Here is a 21,169-nt window from a genome sequence, read left to right on the forward strand (position 1 = left end):
TTTGCTGAACTTATTCAATTTCTTGACGAGACAAGTCTAGCACTAGTGATGAGGGATGCTGTCGACGATGGAAGGAAAGCACTGAAGATCCTCAAGCAATATTCTGGTTCAAGTAAGCCACGTATCATATCACTATACACAGAATTGACATCTTTAAACAAAGAAGAAACCGAGACTGTTACAAAATATTTTATACGAGCAGAAACTGCAGCCGCTTCATTGAAGACTGCAGGTTTAAACAATTGGTGATAGTCTACTGATAGCAATGGTGTTAAAAGGCTTACCAGACAATTAAAAAGAATTTGTAGTTGTTATTACTCAGAGTTAAAAGGAGCAGACATTTACAGAGTTTAAAGCAGCCCTACGCAGTTTTGAAGATACAGAAGCATGTAGGAGGAGAGAAAGTAATGACCATGTTTTGAAGGCAGCTAACTGGAGAAACAAGGCATGCTATAAGTGTGTTGAAACAGGACATTTCTTTTCAAATTACATAAACAAGCCAAAAGGAGGATGGTGTCTGAACTGTCAGAATTCTACTCATAATACCAACACATGTAGACATCAAGGAAGGTCAAGTGGGTATAACGAGAGGATAAACAGATTGGTTAATGAAGAAACTGCAGGTGATCATCACTCATTTATATTTAAAGTGTGCAGCAATATGAAAATGGTAGCAAGTCCAAAACCAGACATGCTATTGGTAGATTATGGTGCTACAACGCATATTTTGACTGATGAGTCAAGATTTACTCGCTTTGATGAAAAGTTCAAACCAGAAAGACACTTTATTGAAGTGGCCGATGGAACAAGGTGCAACAATGTGGCAGTGAAAAGAGGAGATGCCATAATCAAGATGATAGACAGTGATGGCCGACATTGTAATGTGAAGCTGAAAGATACACTGCTCATCCCAACATATCCTCAGAAAATTTTCTCTGTTCAAGCTGTAACTAAGAAGGGTGCTAAAGTGATTTTTTATCCTGATTTTGCTGAATTAATTGATAAAAGTGATATAATAAAATTTTACATTGAAAAGTATGGAAAATTGTATTACTTAAAAGTGAATAATGTTCATATCAATGTTGATAGTGTTAATTATGCTTGTGATTTGAAAGAATGGCATAAAATCTTAGGACATTGAAACTACTATGATATTGTAAAGCTGGAAAGTGTAACAGAGGACATGAAAATTATACATCCAGACGTTAAACCTGATAATTGTGATATATGTGTGTTAGGTAAAATGAAACAAACTAGAAATAGAAACTGTGATACTAAATCTGAAGTTCCCTTAGAATTTGTACACACTGATTTAGCAGGTCCAATAGAACTTGTTTCAGGTGAAGGGTTTAGATATGCTATAGCATTTACAAATGATTGTACAGGGATAATTTTTGTGTATTTCCTGAAAAACGAAAGTGATGCAACTTCTGCCTTAAAGAAATTTTTGTCAGACTCTGGTCCGTATGAAAAAATTTAAAGACTAAGGTCTGACAACGGGTCAGAGTTCGCATGTCATGATTTTACCAATGTACTTATTGATAATAGAATTAAGCATGAAAAGTCTGCTCCATATTCGCCGCACCAAAATGGTACGGCTGAGAGAAATTGGAGAACTCTATATGAGATGGGAAGGTGTCTGCTAATTCAGTCCAAGTTACCAAAATTGTTATGGCCATATGCAATTATGACAGCTGCTTATATTCGCAATAGGTGCTTTAGTGATCATTTAAAACAAACGCCTTTCTTTGCCTTGACAGGAATAATGCCTGATTTGTCAAACATGAGGGTATTTGGTTCAGATTGTTATGTATATAATAGAGACAAAAAGAAATTAGATGATAGATGCTCAAAAGGAATATTTGTAGGATACGACAAGGGTAGCCCAGCTTATCTAGTATATTTTCCTGAAACCGGTAAAGTCATGAGACATATTATTCTTTGTTTAACTTTAGCCATAAGCAAATGAGGATGAAAAATAGGCACATTAAAAAAAAATAATAACAATAATGCATATGAACAGATATTACCAAAGCAAAGAAAAAATGTATGATAAATACAGATCACATATATGGTACATTGCTAGCAAATGATTATATGTTACCAAAAATAAATACTGATATACATATGATTCGGTAACTTTGTTAAAGAATAATTGTTACCTTTGTCAGAAATATAGATTATTACAATACGGTAATTAACAAAAATATTTGTTACCTTGGTAAAGATTCAATTTTAGTGCACAAACACGAATTCCTGGTAGGCTACATACACGTACCACGGTTTCGTACACATATATATATATATATATATATATATATATATATATATATATATATATATATATATATATATATATATATATATATATATATATATATATATATATATATATATATATATATATATATATATATATATATATATAGGGCTTATATATTTTATTAGATGCCCATAGATTCTGTTTTTTTTTCTTTTTTTTAACATTCCGGCTTATATATTTTATTAGATGTCGAAAAAAAAATCATTTATTTTTTAAATGTTTTTTAAAATGTTTTTTTGAAAATGCAAATGTTCTATAGTCTCTTTAATTACATATTACTAGCGTACTAACTGCTTTTCGTACACAACACATTTCCAAGACAATTTTACTCCTTTGACGAATGAAGGGGCCAGTTTCAAACGGCTTTAAATTGAATTAAATAAGGAGTTTTGTCTGGACATGGCAAAACGTTCTGTTTGAGCTGCAAACTATTGTTCCTTAACCTACGCCAAACAAAGATGTTAACGGCGATAAACATCATCACCGTCACAACTGTTCCTGCTAGTAGTATGGGGTGAAGAAATTCTTTATAAGTTGGTGACGGGTGGTCCATCTCGGTCAATTTCATCAACCGCTTGGCTACCTGTTTGTTGTATGGGAGAGCTAATGATGGAACCGTTGTTGACCACGTGAAGTTTAAGAAGTAGGCTCGTTTTCTGATGATGGTTTTTATACCTTTCACCATGGAATTAGGGGATGTCCCGATACAACCATCTGCTGCAACGAAGATTTGGGAATAGGACGTGGATCCGTCCGGGCATGATACATTGAAGCCGGCCTTATCGTATCGTATCCACGAGCCGTTGTTCAGTCTGCAATTGAACTTATTATCGTCAAAGGGATAAAGCTTTTCCAGACAATTTTCATGTGTATGGGAGAGAGCACCGTCTAGCACTATACCTAACTCGCATGAATCCATTAAGTTTTTATGGAATTCAAAGGAGTCAGCTGTACATATTTTTTTATCCGTTGCATCTGAACAGTGAGTTAATTGATTTAAGTCTTCAATGACCGTATATGTTTCCTTGTCTGGGGAAATCAATACGTGTCCTGTCAAACTGGATATTACTGGATTTGAGTGATTCGTCATGAAAGTCGGAAATGGTGATATCCTGTAAGATTGCCAGGCATCAGAAGAATCAAAGTGAATTGTAATTATAATCCTGTTATTTTCAACGCTTACTGTAATTAGGCTGTAATAAAATTCTAACCTACGTGCGACTAACAAAGGAATATAGCCTAGTTTCTCCCGTCCGTTCTCCACAATTAACTTTAAGTATTTTATTGGCAACAAATGGGGTGACAGTACACCTTTAGTCACTAATGTGATAGCTTCCACATAATCTTTTGATTTCTCAATGAAATGTGCAATTCTGTTATGTATGTGATCTATTTTTGAATCATAATACGTTAACGTTGCCAACAAATCCTGTACTTCCATAATCTGATTGATACTACTTGAATGTTCATTTACTAAACTCATAATTTGATTGATTGAAGCTAACTGATTCCTTAGTTCTGACATAATCAATTCATCTTCATGAGTCAAGAACTCAATTTTCTTATTTTAATTACTAATCTTAAGACGATTGGAAATTCCTAAACCTAAACTTGCAATAGACCCAAAGATGTTTAGTGCAGCAAAAATAAACGGGTTACGTCTCTCTTTATTTTCGTGTCCTACAGTCCACATCTAAAGGTCACGAGCCAAAGATTCTGTCTCGTAAGTCTTATTTTGCAAGTCATCAGATAGCATCTCTGCAACTTTTAGTGTCGATCCAAGCGAACTCTCTGTATTCAAAGGAAAATGTCTTCTATGCAATTCATCTAATGAGACAGCAAACCTTGAAATGGCGCTTTTTAAGCTAGTAACGTCATTCTCTGGGAGAAAAATTGCTTGCATTCGCACTTCTACAACCACGTTACTTGATGTAATAAAAACGTCTTCTTGTCTTTCAACTATAGTGCCATATTTAAAATCTATACTTTTAGTTTTAGAGCTCATCCCACACGAGAAAAATGTCTGAGCGAACAAAATCACTCCCAACAACAAAAAATTCATCTTGGAAACCTGTAACGAGAAAAATATATGTAATTACTCCTGGGGCCAAGGTTGTGTATTTGGGTCACGAAGTAGGATTTGGGAAAGTGGCTCCAAAACAGGGAAACGTAGACTCTATTAGGCATATTGAAATACCAAGGTGTCGCAGGGATGTCAGAAAATTCCTTGGGTTAGTAGGGTATTATCGCAGATTTGTTAAGAATTTTTCTGATATCGCTGAGCCCCTGACTAATTTATTACGTAAGAATGTGACTTTTGTATGGACTAATGATTCCCAAAATGCCTTTGAAAAATTAAAGCAGGTCCTAATGAATTTCCCTATATTGAAAGCCCCTGATTTTGACGTCCCTTTTTCACTTGCTACTGATGCGAGTGATGTTGAGGTTGGAGCAGTTTTGTTGCAAGAAGATGCTCATGGAGTATCTCATCCTGTTGCCTATTTTTCCAAAAAATTATCCCCGACACAACGGAAATATTCGACCGTAGAGAAAGAGACTTTGGGATTAATTTTAGCTGTAAACCATTTTCAGGTGTATTTATCCTCTACAGGGACTCCGATTAAAATATCAACGGATCATAATCCGTTGGTTCTCTTGAACAGGTTTAGGAATAAAAATCAACGGTTGATGCGCTGGAGCCTCTTGCTTCAGGAATGGAATTTTAGCTTTTCACACATTCCAGGCAAAAGTAATGTTGTCGCTGATGCGCTGTCACGCATCAGTGACTGATTTAGGACTAAATATTTAAGTTTAAGATGTTAAATGTCTTGATTTGCAGGGTTTTCTTCGGTGTCATCTTTGATTAGGAGTGGTTAAAGGTACTTTTGATTTCTGTTTACTTTAGTGTGTATTGTTGGTGTAGGTTAATTTTTAATGTGTTACCATTGTCTTGTGTATGTCCATTAATGATGTGTGAATTTAAAGCCCAAACCCGTTTAGTGTGAGGACGCTCTCTAGAGTGAAAAGAGGCATTTTTGGAAAGTGTTGTGAAGGGTCATAATATTGAGTGTTGTAAATCATTAATCATATAATGTCATGTCCCTGTTTTTTTGTTTTGTTTATCTTTACATAGCTTAGATGGGTCATGGGCTCACGGGTCTGTAGCACAACACGGCCGTTTTTTAGGCGCTTTTGTGCTGGTGTATGAGTGGTACCCTAGACTGAGTTAAGGTTAATCTATTAAGGTTTTTGTCCTTATTTTTGTTTAACTGATATTTGTGTTTTTAGAATAATTTAACCAAGTCACGGGCTCACGAGTCGGTAGCACAGCACGGCCATTTTTTAGGCGCTACAGGCTGGTGTATGAGTGGTGACCTTGGTTGAGGTAATAACCACATCGTGGTCGATTTATATTTTTGTTGTCGGTTGTGTAGGTTTAGTCTAATAATAGGTTAGTCTTGTAAATATTTCTGCTCTGCTAACCTGTGCCCACCGCTCCACTTGAGAATTCATGGGGATATTACTATATTTGCTTCGTATGTTGATCCTGATGTTATTTTTGGCTTAGTCAATAAGTTATTTTCTTGTATTAGCTTTAAGTCTTAGTATTAAGGTTAAGATTTGATATCTATTGACAGTATTGAAAGTGGTACAATTTTTTTTGCCACTATCTCTAATCTATGCGGCAATGTGATATAGTAATTTTAATCACTTTTTGAGTTTTTGACAGTTGACTTTAATTTTGCTTATTGTCCCTGTTTTATTTCATGTAGATTGAATTAATATGTTTGCTTTTGAAGTTAGCATTTTTATGTATTTCTTTAAATTTTGAGTTGAGTTCAATACTTTGCAGAAAAATTTCCTTGTGGAAAATTTTTTTTTGTTGGGTGAGGAGGTGTTAGTATGTGTTACATTTAACGTAAATTAATTTTGTTTTGATCAAGTCACTTTGGCAGTAATTATTTCTTTTGGAACGTAAGGACCCTTTTTCCTCCTCCCCGACTTTTCTGACTTGTTGTATAGTTTTAATTACAATGAGTTTGTTTCATTTTCACGGGTGGTGTTGGAGGTGATTTGGGCGCTGAGCGTCCAGGAGGAGACAGTTGTTTCTGGACCTTTAAGAAGGTGAGTGCTCGACTGACTGAGTCTGATAATCAAGATTTGCCTTTCTACACTTTATGCTGTTGTCTTCCTTTGGAAGCTTTATGGATTATTCAACCTCGCCCTTGGTTCAGTGATTTTGCCAAGGGGACCTCTCTGCCAACTGGTAAGGTGTGGTGTCTTTTTGGACCTCCGTGTCCGTTGATTGTCTCGCGACGTAAAGGTGAATGATTACCTGTCTGACGGCGGCGTCCATGGATTGTCTGGCGCTGTGTATATTAATCCCCTCGACCTGTGATTTGAAGGCTGTGCTTTCCACTTCCATTGTTTAAAGCTCACTTAAGGGAAGCAATTTATTTTTGTTAATCATTTAGTATGTAAATAAGTTAGGTTATTCTGACTTTTCGACATTCTATTACTTTCGGGGTCCTCTCTTTAAAGTGTAATTGTATAGTCTGTCTTAATTTGGTGTAAGAGTGTTGGTTATTCTATGTTTTCAATGTGTGTTTGGATTTGGTTTATTTAATGTATTTTGTAAGAGGCTCAGTGGTCATTTCCTTCTAAAAAGTTTGTAATAAATATATAAGTTTTATTTTCAGCTTTTTATATCCTCCTTGATTCCATCTCTGTACACTCTGTTGCGGCCATTCCACCTATTGTGGACTTGGTCGTTAGTGACTTTATTTTGTGTTTAAGAGACTTTTGTATGTTTGATGGGTTTGGCCCATAACAATATATATATATATATATATATATATATATATATATATATAATATAATATAATATATATATATATATATATATATATATATACATACATATATACATATATATATATATATATATATATATATATATATATATATATATATATATATATATATATATAACGGATTTTGAGCGAAGCGAAAAATCTATTTTTGGGTGAGATGGCCATGTCGTCCTGATGGAAGTTCCTATAGGGTAGCTTCCTAGGGTATATTACAACTACGGCGATATTCCCAGAGAATTTACCTTAAGGTACCAGAATTCTAACTCCTGGAGCGAATATCCCTAATGAAAGGGATATCGCGACATATCAGAGGACGTATTCTTGACACGCCACATGGCAATCGGCACCCCAAACAGAGATTACGTATCGAGGGGTCAATTGGCAAGAAACGAAAACGGGAAAGAAAAAGGGGGAGCCGCTCCCAAGGCTCCCTATTCTCCAGTTTTGTAAGCGTGCCTGGCGCCAATCCTGGTGCCATCTGTATTCCTTGTAGCGTACACGAGGTGCTACAGATACTGTATGTAGGGAGGGGTCCTACAGCCCTTTCATAGAAAGGGAAGGGCGGGTCCATCAGGACGACATGGCCATCTCACCCAAAAATAGATTTTTCGCTTCGCTCAAAATCCGTTTTTTTGGCTCTAGCCATGTCGCCCTGATGGAAGTATACCAGAGCATTACTGTATCTGTGGATTCTCAGAACGTGCCGTATTCCCCGGAGGTAATTTTTCCCGGTCGACTAGACCTAGAGACCTAAGATGTTACCGTTATACATCTTTTCAACTAACCATAAACCATGTTAGAGCTTCCTGCCCCCTACAGGGAAGAGTCCTACTAGACTCTGGAAAAGTCTCGAAGAGTACATATACCTATGTATGAATACCAGGCAAGCTAATATAGTGGTCTCACCCTATATTAAGTAAAGCATAGTTTGCAAAGAACCACTGCGTCAATATGAAATATCGACCAGTTCTCCGCACAATACTTGTATTGGACAAAGGTTTATATCCGCAAAGGAGGAAACTTGTAAAACCGCCACCGTCCCCTTCTGGGACGGAGTCCTCCCGATAAGGGAAAGCATAAACCAATGCAACATAGCTTGCATACAGGAACAATCTATTAGAATTATCCCAGATAAATATACATAGAATGAATGCTCAATTATATCAATAAATTGACACAGGTGAAGGAGACGCAAGGTTCTCAAGAACAAGTTTATTGATAGACAATAAACAGACAGGTTAACAACAATTCTATATATATATATATATATATATATATATATATATATATATATATATATATATATATAAGAAGAGGATAACCAAAACTTTAAGCATAAGTCTGATAGTAAACAGAAACTTGTTTATCTGAAAGAAAAACATTAGTGCCACTTTTAACATACCGAGGTATGAAGGTCAGAAAAGTCTGTATTACTAATCTGTTACATTAGCGTTAGAAACGCTCGGCACACATGTCTGCACTTATGCTAGGTTCACCTTTGGAAGTGGAACAGTCAACGTGGGCACATCAGTGCCCTCACTTAGTTTGTAGCACAGAATGTAACTACACACTCACCCTGGAATTAATTGTCCCAATTAAAACCACTGTTCCTCGCAGAGTTAAACAGCAGGGTTAACGACGCAACCCACTGCTACCACAGAACTCTTTAGTTGCTCCACTTGCTTCGCATAGTGGTGAAAGAACACTCTGGAAGACTTCCAGCCAGTGTATGAACGGAGATTTTCAAAATCCATACAATTAAGGAAATTTAAGGATGAAGTAACTTTCCTCGGATCGTGACCTGCGGGTGTACTGTAAGGATCCGCTCTGCGAATAAAATATGCAATTTTCGCCCTGAGTTGATTCAGTGATAAATTTGAGCCTGATGTTTCTCCCCTGAATAGTTGACCACCCTAGAAGTCTGAAGTTCTATGAAGATAGACCTTTAGGCATTCTACTGGACATAGAGATGCATCTCCTTTCAGAGGGCAGATTCTCCAGGGACCACACCTGTTGGTGGGTAACTCATTCTTGGTGAGAAACATAGGATCCGGAAACAGGTTCAGTTCTCCCCCATCCGGGAACTGAACACGACCTTCCTCTCTCGAGAGGGCTACAATCTCACTAACCCTGGCCCCGGACGCGAGTGGAAATAGGAAAATAACTTTTTGGGTCAAATCATTTAACGCACCCTCCTCATTGCTCCACAGAGAAGCGAAATGAAGAACTTTATCTAAAGACCATGAAATGGGCTTTGGAGGTGCTGAAGGTCTGAGCCTAGCGTAGGCTTTCAGAACTCTATTGCCTTCTAATAGATTTGCACTTATTTTCCTCTAGGAAGTCTATGCTGGCTTCCGAAATCCCGAAACGCTTTCTCACCGCTAGGGAGAGAAAATCATGAGCTGCAGGATCCAGGTTTTCTGTAATGAAGCGCAGACAGAAGACTTCTGGACTCGCTGGGTCAGAACTGGATCTGGTAGCGGTAGAAACTTCAGTCGTAGTTCCAATGCCAGGGGGAACCACACGCTGTACGACCACTTGTGGGTCACTATTGCCGCTACCCCCTTGAAGAATCTCAGTTGTTGAGGACCCTCAACAGAAGGTTGTGAGGAGGGAACAGATAAATCCTGGACCATCTGTTCCAGTCGAGGGACATCGTGTCCACTGCTTCCGCTAAGGGGTCCTCGTACGGGGAAACGTACAGGGGCAACTTCTTGTTGTCTTTCGTCGCAAAGAGGTCTATCTGCAGTTCTGGGACTTGTTCAGAATGAAGGAGAATGATCCTGCGTCTAAGGACCATTCCGACTCTATCGGTGTGAACCTAGATAGAGCGTCCGCTGTCACATTGCGGACTCCTTGAAGGTGAATGCCGACAGGTACCACTTCTTCTTTTCCGCCAATCGGAAGATGGCCAACATCACCTGGTTGAGAGGTGGTGACCTCAATCCTTGTCGATTCAAGCATCTCACAGCTACCTCGCTGTCCATCACCAACCTTATGTGGATCGAGTGATGCGGGGAGACTTTCTTTAAGGTAAGGAACACTGCCATAGCTTCTAGAAAGTTTATGTGAAAGGTCTTGAATAGCTTGGACCAAGTCCCCTGGACTTTTTTCCGATGAGTGACCTCCCCGTCCCTCCTTCGAGGTGTCTGAGTGAATCGTCACCGACGGGGGAGGTGGCTGAAGAAGAACCGACTTCTTTAAATGTCTGGCTTAGGACCAAGGCCTGAGAAGAGTATGTAGCCGAAGCGGAACTGGTCTTCTCAGATCTCTTCGCGCGTTTGATGCATAACTTCCCCAAACTCCGGTTGCATCCTTTAGCTGTGCTCTTAGCACTGGGTCTGTCACCGAAGCAAACTGGAGAGAGCCCAGTACCCTCTCCTGTTCGCGTCTTGATATCCTTTCGGAATCTAGAAGTCTCTTGACAGAACCCGCTATCTCCTTCCTTTTCTTCGCCGGGATGGAAAAACGATGTGACATTAAGTCCCAGTGGATTCCCAGCCACTGGAACTTTTGAGATGGAGAAAGTCGAGACTTTTTTCTGTTGATCTTGAAGCCTAGATACTCTAGGAACTGGATCACTTGACTGGAAGCTTACAAGCATTCTGTCTCGGATGCTGCCCACACCAGCCAGTCGTCCAGGTAGGCTACCACCTGAATTCCTTTTAGGCGTAATTGTTTGAGAGCTACGCTCGCAAGCTTCGTGAAACTCCTTGGGGCTATATTTAGCCCGAATGGCATGGCTCTGAAGGCGTATAGTCTTCGATGTAGCTTGAACCCTAGGTAGGGGGAGAGTCGACGGTTGATTGGAACGTGCCAATAGGCGTCTGACAAGTCTGTGGAGACGGAATATGCCCTCTTGGGCAGAAAGGTCCTTATGTGTTGCAGTGTTAGCATCTTGAATTTGCAATTCACTATGAACTCTGTTGAGCGGCGACAAGTCCAGAATGACTCTGAGCTTTTCCGAGTCTTTCTTAGGAACACAAAACAGCCTCCCTTGGAATTTGATGGACTTCACCCTTCGGATCACATTTTTCTCCAACAGTTCTTGAACGTACTCCTCCAGAACGGGGGTGGAGTGTTGGAAAAAACCGAGGGCACGGGGGTGGAATGCTGTACCAGCTCCAGCCCAGTCCGTTCTTGAGTAGGCTGTGGGCCCAGGGATCGAAGGTCCACCGACCCCGAAAATTCTGAAGTCTCCCTCCTACCGGCATCATCTCACTTGGACTGCCGTCCTGAGGTCTTGCCTCCCCGACCGCGACCGCCCCTGAATCCCCTTCCCCTTGAGGGGCGCCTAGACGAGCCTCTGGCTGCTCCTCTAGGCTTTGCTCGAAAGGAAGTAGACTGCCCTTCGAACGTTGGGGTGAACACCGTGGACTGTGTCGACACGGCCTGGGGTACCCACTGGAAAGTGGTCGAGGTTTGTGCCACTATCTGGGGCACTGAAGGCATCGGCAACTGCTGTTGCTGTTACTGTTCAACTGGCTTGGCTGGCTGAGACGGTAGCCTAGGCCTGTTAGTCTTCCTCTTTGGTTGGGGACCCTCATCCGGGGAAGACTTTCTCTTGATAGACAGGCCCCACTTTTGGAGAAGATTTCTATTCTCCGTGGCGGCCTTATCCACAACTTCTTTGACCAATTCTCTAGGGAAAAGGTCTTTGCCCCAAATGTTGGAGGAGATTAGTTTCCTTGGCTCGTGCCTCACCGTAGCCGAGGTGAACACGAACTCCCTACAAGCTCTCCTCGCCCTGACGAAGCTGTAAAGATCCTTCGTCACTGTGGCCAGATGAATCTTGGCCACTACCATGAACATTTCATGGACCTTGGGGTCACTTGCCATCGTCTCAAGAGTGGTCTGAAGAGACATTGAGGCAGCCAGTCTTTCTTTTGTCTCGAGCTCTCTCCGCAAAAGAAAGTCAGACAGCTTAGGGAGGTCCTCACCGAACTGACGTCCGGCAATATCAGCCTCCAACTTCCCGACTGAGAAGGTAAGATGGACGTCCTTCCAGTCCTTGTGGTCCATGGGTAGAGCCAGCGACAAGGGTTTACACTCCTCCAGGGAGGGGCAAGGCTTGCCAGCCTCGACTGCTTTTAATACAGCCGCAAACCCTTTCTGCAAAAAGGGGAAGGCTCTAGCAGGAGAGGACACAAAGGAAGGGAGCTTCTTACTCAAAGCAGTAACGTTTGAGTTTGTGAAGCCCCTCTCTTTCATCGAAGATGAAAGCAAAGCTTGAGCCTTAGCATGGTCCATCACTATGACCTCCTTCGGCTCTGTCTTCTCCTTTGAAGCTGGTTCCTTCCTCAACCGGACATAACAGTCCGGATATGACCCTTTGCTGGGCCAGAATTCCACTTCCTCAAGGGGAACTGAACCCAGCTTAACCGACATGACGATCTTTCCAGTCGTCATCGGCATGTGCTCGACATATCTCCACGGGTTAGCATCTGAGCACAAGGGAAGGTCTTTCACATTGAGCCTTTTCTGGGGCCCACGTGATGCTGCAAGCTCCTGCATCCGCAGTTCCATTGCAGCCACCTTCTCCATATTCTCCTTCTGCATTTGTTGGATCATTCCAACAATGGAGGAGAGGGCCTGTCCCAGCTCTACTGGGAGAGCGGACGATGTTGAGGGAATAGGTTCAGGGATCAGAACCGGAGCAGCCGACACCTCGTTGGCTTCTTCCTCTACGATGTCTGGGGCTTGATCTTCATCCTGGCCTCCTGCCAGGAGGTCTTCCTCCAGACGCTCGGACACGTCTGACATCCTGTCGCCCAACTGGATGTCTTGCACGGCGACCGCCACTTCAGCATCCACCTGGATCTGAACTAGGGGGATCTCCTCTTGAGGCTGGGGAATCACTGCATCCGCTGATGCCCTAGGGAAAAGGTAAGCCCTCATCTTCTCACTTGGAAGATAAGGTCCAGAGGTGTTCTTCTGGAAGCCCCTTACCCAGGTGCGAAGCTTCCCCCTTGCTATATCCCTTGATTCCGCTGTCCTAGGGGAATCAAAAGCTTCAGTAATCAGGTTAGAGCACACGGTACATACCTGGGGGTCCCAATACCGGAGCTCACCTTTGGAGACAGCGCATGCTGCGTGCCCCCCTACATAATCCGTGTCCGCAGAGGTTCTTACTGCGGACGTTGCAGAAAGCACTTCCGCACTTTGGACGTACCTCCTGCAAAGAGAAGAAAATTTCCATGAGTATCAAGTGAACTATGTATCACTGGATATGCACAGTTTAGCATAACAATTCAGAAAGGAAAGACACACACTTGTGTTTCCTTCACAACCAATTGTTGCAGTCTTCCAGATAATAAAATCGAATGGTTAATCTCTTCTAGAATAACCAATGCAAAGTTTCCAGAGGAAACAGGTGGAGCTCACACCTAAGCAATGATTTTAAAATCCTGGATAATAGACAAGAAAGAACTCACTTTCTTATCTGTAAGGCAACAGCAAAGAGCTGTGCAAGACAACACAAAAGTGTTAGAACACACAGTGCTGTACCAAAACTTATACTATAGTTTTCCTCTTACAGTATATGTTATACTGAAGAATACTGGTACAGTATAGGAGGTTATGTGCCGGCCGGCACACACCATAACTAGCTTTAAAGTATACTACTTAACAGCTATAAGGCGGCAGAATGCTGGTTCAAATGCATGTGAAGGCCGGCAGTAACTGCCGGCCGGCAACAGCCAATGTCGGCTACACAAGGTAGCACCCGGCTGCCGGCCACTGCTCCTAGCAACTGGCAGACAAGGGCTGACATTAGCTGGCAAAGTTACACAACCGATGCCAGCCAGCAGTAAAAGAACCAGAGGACTACGACTGGCCGGCAGCCGGATCAGGTACAGCACTAGAAGAAAACAGAATGGATGCCGGGATAAGAGCGTAAACTACCTCCAAGCCCGGCAATCCGAAAGAGTGCATATAAGGAAGGGGAGAATCTAATTCAGGCTTCCTGACCAATGCCGTCTGGCTCTACAGGCATGGATGGATGAGGGACCAAGGGAGGTCCGGGCAGCACTCAAGCAGAAGACCCTTGCCGGCCGGCAGACTCTGCCGGCCGGCAAGGGACTGAGTCAATTCCACATCCTAACCTATCCTAGGTCCAGATGTAGAATGACGTACAGTACTGTAATGGCTAGGCCATTACGGAGATAGAGGGGGAAGGGACAAAAGAGGGTCCTACCAATCTTGCTTTAGTGAAGGATCACCCGCAGCCAAGGAAACTCATCTTAGCCTAAGGGAGATCCAAGGAGGGAGGCCAGCAATACTTGCCAGCTCCCAAGGAACCAAAGCAAGGAAGGTGTTGCTACTCTCAGGGAAAGAATCTTATCTCCCACCGAGAACAGCAACAAGGACTAGTCTGCTAGATCACAAAAGAAGGAATCATCTCTGTGTCAGGCCAGCGAGGGAGACTCTACCCCAAGCCAGACGAACACAGACTCAGACTAAAAACTCTGTTGTTCTGTCCCACTCTGAAACCAGACTTACTGGAACAGGAAGGTACAGTAACACCCCAGTATAGTTTTATCGAAAGTTAATTCAGATACACCACTTAGGGATAAGCCCAAGGCTTAAACAGAGGGAAAGGGATTGCATACCTTCTCCGAAGAAAAGAAAGCAACCGGGGAGTATGAGAAAGTATACTAAGGCTCCATAAGCAACTTAGCCTAGGCACCAAGAGAATCGATTACCTAAATCACCGAAACTCACTCGTATACTATCTTGGAAATATTCAACATAATCTTAAATGTATAAAAAACAGCCTAAAGCTTCAATAAAATTTTAATACACTCGGAAAACCAAAATCATGCAGAAAGTACTAGGACCAAACGACTAGGCTACATGGCCTAGCGTAGGCCAGAATTGGCGAATACTTCGCCAAAATAATACTAAGCACGAAAGGAAATCCTATGTAACGCTAAATAGCTAAAATTTATTAAAGCAAAACAACCGGGAATGTCGCTCTGGCTAACTAAAACTCATACCTAGCGAGCGACAGCGTCCATGACGCCTCCGGTAGGCTACGGCTCTTGTAACAAAGATTAATCCTATTAATCACTTAAAAATTTACCAAGAGCCTACATTTATACATAAAAGAAATGGTACTCAACTTATCAGAGGCCGACGAAGTTGGAGAAGCCATGAAAAGCTGAATAAATCCAAGATTTGCGAGAAACACAGGAAAAAACACCGAGTTGTTAAGCTACGCAAAAAGGAATACAGATGGCGCCAGGATTGGCGCCAGGCACGCTTACGAAACTGGAGAATAGGGAGCCTTGGGAGCGGCTCCCCCTTTTTCTTTCCCGTTTTCGTTTCTTGCTAATTGACCCCTCGATACGTAATCTCTGTTTGGGGTGCAGAATACGTCCTCTGATATGTCGCGATATCCCTTTCATTAGGGATATTCGCTCCAGGAGTTAGAATTCTGGTACCTTAAGGTAAATTCTCTGGGAATATCGCCGTAGTTGTAATATACCCTAGGAAGCTACCCTATAGGAACTTCCATCAGGACGACATGGCTTGAGCCCAAATATATATATATATATATATATATATATATATATATATATATATATATATATAAATATATATATATATATATATATATATGTGTGTGTGTGTGTGTGTGTGTGTGTGTGTGTGTGTGTGTGGATCAAGCAGAGGGTTTTGAGGTTGAACAACCTAATGGACGTAAATTAGTTTACAAACTTGACAAATCACTGTATGGTTTGAAACAAGCAGGTAGAATGTGGAATTATCTTGTACGTGAAGTCTTGGTTGAAAAGGGGTTAGGGTAAAACTCAGGGGATCATTGTGTTTATACTAAACGTTTTCAAGATAATGTTGTTATCATACTTGTATGGGTTGATGATTTGATTGTTGCAGCAAGTAACAAACAGCTATTATACAATGTAAAACAAATGTTGAAAGACAGGTTCAAAATGAAAGATCTAGGAAAACTGTCTCATTTTCTTGGCATTGATTTCAAACAATGTGATGGAACTATTAAGATGAATCAGAGAAGGTACGTGTGTAAAATATTAGAAAAGTTTGATATGTCCAATTGTAAACCTAGACATACACCTTCTGAACAAAAGATAGAATGTTCAGGCGAAACGTTGACTGATTGTATATATCGTGAAGCTGTCGGTAGTTTGATATATGTTATGGCATGTACAAGACCAGATTTATGTTGGATAGTCACAAAATTATCACAATATTTGTCAAACCCAATACACGATCACTGGGTTGCTGTAAAACCTGTTTTTAGATATCTAAATGGAACTTTGGATTATGAACTTTGTTTTAGTAAATGTGAAAATGAAATGTTACACATTGTTGGATACAGTTATGCTGATTGGGCATCATCACCTGATGATAGACGTAGCACTGGTGGTTATTGTTTCAGTTTGAGTGAAAGAGGGCCGTTAGTGTCATGAAAGTCAAAAAAGCAACCAACAGTAGCTTTGTCAACATGTGAGGCAGAATACATTTCATTGGCTGCGGCCATTCAGGATGGCTTGTATCTTTGGCAACTTTTGAATGTTTTGGATTTAGCATGTCGGTTTGAAGCTGTTCTTATTTATGAGAATAACCAAGGTACAATAGCATTATCCAAAAATCCTGTAAAACGTCAAAGATCAAAACATATTGATATTAAGTATCACTTCATTCGTACTGAAATAGATGAGGGAAGAATTCCTCTCAAATATTGTCCTACAGATGAAATGGTAGGAGACATGTTTACTAAATCAACTACAAAAATTAAATAGGATAAATTCAACAAATTTGTTTTTGGCTGGAACTAATAGGACTGCATGAGAGTCAAATTATTTTGTTCAGTGACCTTAATAAAATTCATATTCTGTAATTTTTTATCTTCAAATAAGTGTTGTAAATATATATGTTGTAATAGGGTGTAATATGCGATCAAGTATGGGTGTTGGAATGATCGCATATATTTGTTGTATATTTATATGCTGCTAGATGGCGCCACTGTGTATCCTTTTGAGGTAACGAGGTAACTTTGTACTTTGGTGACGTAATAAAAGATCACTTGGAAAGTTCGATCAAGACAAGAGGACGTGTTTTTTTTTTTTTTTTTCTCTTAACCATAGCCGGGAATCTAACAAAGACAGACTAGATCTGACTTTTGCCACAGCTGCAATAAGGCACCTAACTAGATGGCGAGTGCACTCAACCCTGGTTAATGATCACTTTGCCACAGTAACAGAATTGGAGATGCAACGGCTACCTCCAATACCACCACCTCCACCAAGAAAAAAATCAAGACCTGGCAGACTGGGTCTGCTTCCGACTGGCCATAGAGGACATAGATCAACTAGAAAAGGACCTAGTTGATGCGTTTTACAACGCAGCTAACAAAGCGATGCCCCTGAAGGCAGCAAGAAGAAACTACGCATTCAATGACTCCTGGTACTACTGCCCAGAAGTAAGGACTCTCAAAACACGACTCAATACGGTCACAAAAATCTACAGAAGAACCACAGTAGAGAATAGAGAACTACTGCAAACAGTTAAAATGATGTACAGCAAAGAATCCATGAAATAAGAATAGAAAAATGGATGGAATAGTGCACAAACTTATCACGGTATACAACACTCACCGAATTATGGAAATGACTGCACACAGTAGCTGGAAAAAAAAAGAGGACACCAGTTGCAATACACCCAGACCCATAAGAAGAAGCATAAAGAATTGTGACAGCCTTTGCAAGCAGAACAGAATCAGCTAATATCTCCCCTGAAACCAGAATGCTACAGGAGCAACTGGCACCAGCTAGATGGGAGGAAATCAACACAGCCTGTCAGCTACAGGATGACACAGGCACCCCATGCATGACTGAAGAACTGAGGGCAGTGTAGAAATCAGGCAAAGACACTGCGCCAGGGGCAGACAGAATAACCTACACCATGATCAGAAACATGGGTTCAGCAGGAGAAACCTCTTTTCTGAAGTTAATAAACAGAACACACCTTGAGCACACAAGGCCATAAGCCTGGAGGCAACAAGACACAGCCGATCCCCAAGCCAAAGGATCCAGAGAATCTGAGACCAATAGCTCTTGTATCCTGCATGGAAAAGACAGGAGAAAAAATGGTACTAAACAGAATGAAGTACAAAATTGGTCCCCTACATAAACAGCTATATGCATACAAGGAGGGAATTGGAACCACTGAATGCATTACTGACGTTCTCAGCTGTATTAACCAAAAGAAGGTAACTATAGTCTTCATAGACTTTGAAAAAGCCTTCGAGCTAGCCAACCCAGCAGCAATGTTGCAATCAGCGGCCAGAAAAGGAGTAAAAGGTCACCTACTAGCATGGACAAAAAACTATGTGCTAGGAAGACAAGCCAGAGTCAAGTTCCCAGGAGTGATATCAGCATTTCACGACTTGGAAAACGGAACACCACAAGGAGGGATTCTCACAGACAATTACTTTCAAGACTACCTCCACCGAGGTAACAACCTCTTTAATTCTCATCAATCCATCTCATCTCCTCTTCGTAAGGCCCTATACGCATCATCCTCTGTTTATTTCCATACCTACTCTACTACTGAAATACTCCGCAGGGACCCTAGGGAGTAAAGGGTTGGACAACCCCACCTGCAACCTTTTCTAGTTTTCAAAGGCCTTACACCTCGCTTCTAACTACCACTATCCGTGACATGATGGCCCTCTTCCACTACCATCATCATCCTTACTCTGTTCGCATCTGTCTCTACAACTAAAATCCTTTCAAATTTCCTTTTTATTTAACAAGCAACCTTCTATGTATTCCAGGTTACCTACGGGCCGATCAAGGGAAAGGCCCGTGCCAACAGGAAATGTTGGCTACAATACAAGACCGACCGAATGGATGTAGAAAGGTAAGAGAGATGATGGAGTGAGATGCCAGAGAAAATAAAGTTTGGAAACAGAATACTGGAAGTTACTGTAGGCCGTTTTACCAAAGGTCATTCAGTGTTTCAAATGCCAGAGATTTGGTCACCACCAAGACGAATGTAAATAAAAAACAAATAAATGTGTAAAATGCAGAGGAGACCATATAGCCAAAGAGTGCAGGAAAGACCTAGACAAGGACCACTTAAAGTGCACAAATTGTTCGGGGAAGCATGTCGCTAGTTACTGGGGTTGTGAAGTAGCCAGAGAAGCACAAAGAGTACAGAGTAAAAACTTTGGAAAATGTACCTTATGACCAAGCTAAAGTCAAATATAATCAGTGGAAGAGGGAAAATGTAAGGGCTAATGAAAAATGTGATCAAGTAAGTAATGAAACGGCAGAAACAGGGACGAAGGATGACATGTTAATTTCAAAGCTTAATAATGAACGAATAAGAGACGAAACTTTCAAGAGAAATTATGCTGAAATTGTGAAAGGGGATGAAATAAAAATGAATGATAAAAGCTGTCAAACTGAAGGGGAGGAAACTGAACACAAAGTTCAAAAAGTGAAATAAAAATGGACTCGAAAGTGATAGTTAAATTATGTAGATTCAATTGTGTTGTACAAAGCATTCTGGCCAATAAAGAAACTTCTGATAGTTATTCAATATTAAATGATGAAAATGTTAAAGGGGAAATGCTAGTAACGTTTTGTATAACTGTTGACGATGGGGAGTTGGAAAATCTTGGAAATGATTTAAACGTAAGGGAAAAACATTTATCAAGTAAAAGTGGACATTATGTCAAAATTATCTATAATCCAATGGAATGCGAGGGAAATTTGTAACAATCTGTCGGAGTTAAAACTGATGTTATACAGCGGCAAACGACATGTTTGTTGTATATGTGAAACATTTTTGAAAGGAGATCAACAGGTAAGGTTTATAAATTATAGTTCTAAGGAAAGACAGAGTAGGTCAAAGAATTTTTTTTTTTTTTTTTTTTTTTTGGGGGGGGGGGAGTGTTCTAATGATCCTTATTAGACGTGGCGTTTGTTATGTAGTGGGAAACGCCACAGAATACTCAATTGCTAACATGGAAGTTCAACACATTAAGGTTAAACCCAAGAGAGGCAATTTAGACATAATAAATGCGTATATCCCTAGTGACAGGCTAACTAAAGTGAATTTGCTTTTTACGTAAAGAAAATGGGGAGAAATTTTATAGTTGTATGGGATTTTAATGCTCATCACTCCTTGTGGGAACCTGATATTACCGAAAATAAAATCAACATAATTGGAAAAAAGGATAGTGGAAGTATTTGATGAAAATGTCAATTTAGTACTAATTACGTCTCCGGGACAGCGCATAAAATTCAGTCCTATTACAGGGAAATTTACAACAATAGATTTATATTTCAGTTCATCCACAATAGCGAATTATTTTAATATAAAAGAGCTAGCTGACAGGGGTAACGATCACACATCAATTTTAGCATACAGTTACTTGGAAACGGAACAAACTGGGTTATGGATAATAAAGAGACAGGTGTTGGAAGATGTTAACTGGTAAAAGTGGAATAATGATATTGACACAATAGAAATGGCAAATACATTGGAACTGGATGGTGAAATACAAGATTTCAGCAACAGAATGATCAAATCTAGTGAAAAGAATATCAGGCAAACTAGTGAGAAGGTAACTATCAAATATAACAAGACTTGGTGGAACGAAAATTTACTTCCGCAAAAAAGAAGCAGTTGTAAAGAAATGTTATAAAGTTACACTAATAGTTTCTTGGGGTTAATTACACGGGTAAAATGAACATGAATACACCGCAGAAAGAAGTTTGGAATACCATTAATAGAATTAAGGAAATTCCAGTTAGAGATCACCATCCACTAACTAATGAGGAAAGCCAAATGATTTTCGACCCGATATAAAATTCAGAATTGCTAGCAGAAGCCCTTTGGAAAATTTATGTCAATTGTCTTAGAGTCAGAGAGGGAAATGATTGAATGGGTTGAAATAGCAAAACGCAACAATTAA

At 40.5% G+C, this 21,169-nt stretch overlaps 1 protein-coding gene across 1 annotated transcript; it reads left to right on the top strand.

Moving 5' to 3' along the window:
• Positions 1-1,627: 1,627 nt before the first annotated feature.
• LOC137624840 (uncharacterized) lies at positions 1,628-16,649 on the top strand. Its single transcript, XM_068355820.1, has 2 exons — positions 1,628-1,916; positions 16,048-16,649. Exons 1-2 carry the CDS (start codon positions 1,628-1,630, stop codon positions 16,647-16,649), a joined length of 891 nt encoding a protein of 296 aa, XP_068211921.1.
• The last annotated feature ends 4,520 nt before the right edge of the window (positions 16,650-21,169 follow it).

Source organism: Palaemon carinicauda, chromosome 1 (assembly GCF_036898095.1).
Source record: "Palaemon carinicauda isolate YSFRI2023 chromosome 1, ASM3689809v2, whole genome shotgun sequence".
Taxonomy (NCBI): domain Eukaryota; kingdom Metazoa; phylum Arthropoda; class Malacostraca; order Decapoda; family Palaemonidae; genus Palaemon; species Palaemon carinicauda.

What these genes read in the sequence shown, in the direction of transcription:
- LOC137624840 (XM_068355820.1), top strand. Translation starts at nt 1,628, where the DNA reads ATGGGAAGGTGTCTGCTAATTCAGTCCAAGTTACCAAAATTGTTATGG. An exon ending in AGTATATTTTCCTGAAACCG is followed by an intron (nt 1,917 to 16,047) that starts GTAAAGTCATGA and finishes AACGTTTTCAAG; the next exon opens with ATAATGTTGTTATCATACTT.